This window comes from Neolamprologus brichardi, chromosome 5 (assembly GCF_056152115.1).
Source record: "Neolamprologus brichardi isolate AB-2024 chromosome 5, ASM5615211v1, whole genome shotgun sequence".
Taxonomy (NCBI): domain Eukaryota; kingdom Metazoa; phylum Chordata; class Actinopteri; order Cichliformes; family Cichlidae; genus Neolamprologus; species Neolamprologus brichardi.
The window spans coordinates 31,637,753-31,641,775 of NC_142108.1; the positions used below are offsets into that span (position 1 = coordinate 31,637,753).

General features: G+C 42.7%; 1 protein-coding gene across 1 annotated transcript; it reads right to left on the reverse strand.

The window, feature by feature from the left end:
* Nucleotides 1–1,615: 1,615 nt before the first annotated feature.
* LOC148102825 (zinc-binding protein A33-like) lies at nucleotides 1,616–3,058 on the reverse strand. The gene has a single exon (XM_087841374.1). The coding sequence runs from the start codon at nucleotides 3,056–3,058 to the stop codon at nucleotides 1,616–1,618; it is 1,443 nt and encodes a 480-aa protein (XP_087697500.1).
* Between the last annotated feature and the right edge of the window lie 965 nt (nucleotides 3,059–4,023).

Below are 4,023 nucleotides of genomic sequence, written 5' to 3' on the forward strand. Positions count from 1 at the left end.
CTCCCGCATGGACGCAGTCTTGGTGTCTGCTCCAAAGCATCCTCACATTTCCATGACCTCGTCTGGTATCTGCTCCCTCCTCTGTAAGAGACAGAAAAGCAAAACACCTCTCTGCCTAGCCTTGATAATCTAATGCTATTATCCATTGTTCTTCTAGTGATTCAAAGTTGGTTTAGAATATCATATTCAGAACTCTCTGACCCAAAGACTTATTCTAATCATAATCTATGTGTGTAAGCATGTTTGCAATTACCCCTCTGCACTCTAAGTCATTTCCTACAATATATCAGTCCGGACAGTAAAGCCGAACAAAGCTTATGACCTTCAGAAGACTGAGTGCCAACTCATTATGAGCACATTTGCAGTAAATGTATGAAAATGATTATAACCACCTAATTTAGTAAAATAAATCAAACATTTTCAATCACAACAGTGTGGAAACAACTTCTCTGTGAAACTGAGCTTGAAGGCATGTAGGTGTGTGTTAATGTTCACGTCAAAGAATGAGAGCATCTCTCTGTTACAGTCCAGCTAACCTCCCACCCTCTGGACCTTCTTCACTGAAACAACTTTACATGGAAGTGATGAAGAGGCTGCCGCGTTAGTTCCTTCGAACAAATATATTTCCCAGAATCCAGTCTGTGTTTGTCCCTTTCTTAGACAAGACCCCGTCACCAGGCCAAGGGTTCAGTCCTCATCATTTCTGACTTCAAGATTACAATCTCTGAGTCAAAGCCCTCAGAGCCCAGCACAAGTGAACAGCTGACAGTCTTCTTAGAAAGGAAAACAAAAAGTTGAAGTTGAGCTGAAGAGGCCAAAAATAAAAGTCTTTACACACAACAGATTATTGAAGACAGTTTAGCAGTTTAATAAAACTGACACTTTTTTTTCAATTTTCCAGTTTGGCAAAATCACTTTTTAAAATAATTGTGGAGGCTTTAAACTCAGTGCTTGTTAGGCATAAACATGTAGGTGGTAGGTGGAACCACCTACATTATTATATTCAGCTGCATCTAATGGTTGAAGAGCGCCCCCTGCTGTTCTGTAGACGCTCCTCACGCTTGTATCCATGTCTGTTTTTTTTCTTATTCCCAGATAAAGTTGTGTATGTGAGTTTGTTGGGTGTATTTTATATTATATTGTTAAAATCTCAGCAGCAAATACCGTAGCTGAATATTTATGTAACTGTATCTTCATGTTGTTAAAGAAACAAGAACTGCCTGGAAATATGGACTGGTTCTTATGGACTGGTTCTTATATAGCGCTTTTCTACTCTGTCCGAGCACTCAAAGCGCTTTATACAGCCAATTCATTCACCCAATCACACCCATTCACACAAGCACTTCTAAGTTTAAGTGCTAAGTATCTAACATTCATACACATTCACACTCCGATGGATGCATCGGAGAGCAACATGGGGTTAGTATCTTGCCCAAGGATATTTGGCATGCAGACTGGGGCAGCCTGGGATTGAACCACTGACCTTCTGGTTAGTGGCTGATCCGCTCTGCCACCTGAGCTACAGCCACCCCGGTACAAATAAATATGTACAGGATGAGGAGGATGTGTGTGGATTCTTTTTTTGCTCTTTCTTAGCATCTTGGAGCTATTTATGCTAGGACTTTTTACTGGTTTCAAAATGAGATCTAAAACGTGTTGATAGAGGAGTTATATGCTCGTCCACTTTCAAGATCACTGGTAATATCTTCAGTGGTTTCTTCTCAGTCAAAAGATAAGGAAACAGCTTCTCATTGAAATTGTGTTCGAAGGTGTGTATGAGTGTGTTGGCATCCAGATCATAGAATGAGAGCTTCCCTCTGTCATACTCCAGCTGGACTCTGACCCTCTGCAGCTTTTTTACCGACAAAACTTTATATGTATCTGGTGTTGTTGCTACTATGTACTTTTCATCATGGAAACTTAATTGCCAGAAACCTGACAGTGCTCGTCCCTTTCTCTCATAAGACTCATTTATAACACCAACAGCCCAAACTACCTCTTCTCCAACCTCAACATCCCAAATGTGAGTCCCTGATTTGAAGCCCTCAGAGCCCAGGACAATTTCACAAGAGTGACACCTCTCTGGATTATCAGGAACCTTCTGTCTCCCTCCAAGACTCACACTGGTCAGATCTTCAGATAAGATGAGTTGTGGATGAGCTGTGTTTGGATCCAGAATCACAGGAGTGTAGGAGACCATCTCCTTCATCTTATTCCATATGTTGTAGGTCAGGTTGCCCAGGTGTTTGGCCACATCGATCAGAGCTCCTGAGACCAGCTGTGGAGCATCCAGCAGGGGGCGCTGCTTGACTCTGTTCACTGAAACCTTGTAGTTGTGGAGGAATGAGACGTCTTCAGCTCTCAGTTGCTCCTCTGTGGCTCTGATTGTTTCTGAAAGAGTTTTTATCCCTCTACTCAGAGACTTAATCTTCTCCTCCATTTTTCTTAACTTCTGCTCTTCTTCCTGCCTCAGAGCAGCCAGCCTGGCCTTCTCTTCATTTTGGAGAAACTGCTGAAGCTTTTTAAACTCCTCCTTTATCTGCTTCTCTGTCTGCTGTGCCTGGACCTTTATATGTTCTGCTGTTTGATCAAAGTTTCCTTTGACTTGTTCAAACACCTTCAGTTTATCTTGTAAGGGCTTCAGGCGTTTCTGAAGCTCCTCTCTGTGATCCTGGGCGGCTTCTTCAATTGGGTTGAATCTGTGGTCTTTGTGTGCTTTTGAATCTCGACAGACGAGACACACCGGCTGCTGATGATCCAAACAAAAAAGTTTGAGTTTCTCATGGTGCAGACTGCAGAGAGGCTCAGACACTGCAGAAGCTTTTTTATCTCTCTGCAGTAAGAAAGCCTCACACAGGTTCTTTAACGCCAAGTTACAGGTCAGATCATTTGACAGGTTTATCTTCTTACAAAGTGGACAGGTTTTTATTTCTCTTTCTCTCCACCACAGCTGCAGACAGTTATTACAGAAGCTGTGGCTGCATGACAGTATGACAGGATCTCTATAGATGTCGTGGCAGACGGGACAGGAGAGGTCATTTTCCGACTGAGAAGCCATTTTGTCCTTGAGTGACAACAATGAAAACAATGAGGCGTCCACTCAAGAAGTTTCTTCAAACTTACTTTCACTTTTAGCTGTGACTTCTGTAAAACTTCTGTTTGTAACATGGAATCAGCAGCATCGTGTTGAAGTGTCAGTATCCTGATATTCCCTGTATTTCAGTGTTCACCGTATCCTTCTGTCGTTGAACTTCCTCTCTTTTCTAACAAAGAATCTAAATACATAGTTCAGAAAGTGAAAGTGTCACGGTGAATGTAATTTGACACCCATATGAATATGGATATGGTGGCCCTGAGGGTCCACACACAACTGCAACTCAAGAAAGCAAAAGCAAATAGAAAAACTCAAAAAAGCACACAAAACACAATAGAAATAGGAAAAAGGAAAACAAATTAGAAAAAAAGAAAACGGAAATAGAAAAAAGGAAGTTAGATATGGATGAATGAATATCACTTTACAGTCCCGCACAAACATCAGGATCAATTACAGTAATGTTAATGTAAGTTCTGTTATTATGCTGCCTAAGCTGGTTCTGTTGGTGGTGCCCAGCCAAACCTGCATTTGTTTTAAGGAGAAACAAACTCAGTTCACTCGTTAAGGAATTGTAGTTTATTCACAGGACATTTGACCAGTGTACTAACTTAACCACTTTCTGCTTAAATTTAGCTCTCATCTCATTTAGTACCCCTAATCAGTAGCGGTTTTAGATACGGGCGACACGGGCGGTTGCCCGGGGCAGCATCGTGGTGGGGGGCGGCGTACTCATGCTGCCCCGACGTCAGCCAGCGCATATTGTGAATGGCACAGGCACCAATCGGTTTTTTATCGCCCATTTGCTGGGAGTAAGGGCGCCCTCCATTTGCGAGGTGCACCTGCTGCTTGCGGCACAAGGAGGAGAGAGCGGGGCGGCGGGGGATTCTCTGGTGGCTGGAGCAGCGTCTAATAACCAACTCGCAAAATAA

Bases quoted from the DNA above. Each gene is read 5' to 3' on its own strand.
- LOC148102825 (XM_087841374.1), bottom strand. From the start codon at position 3,058: ATGGCTTCTCAGTCGGAAAATGACCTCTCCTGTCCCGTCTGCCACGAC.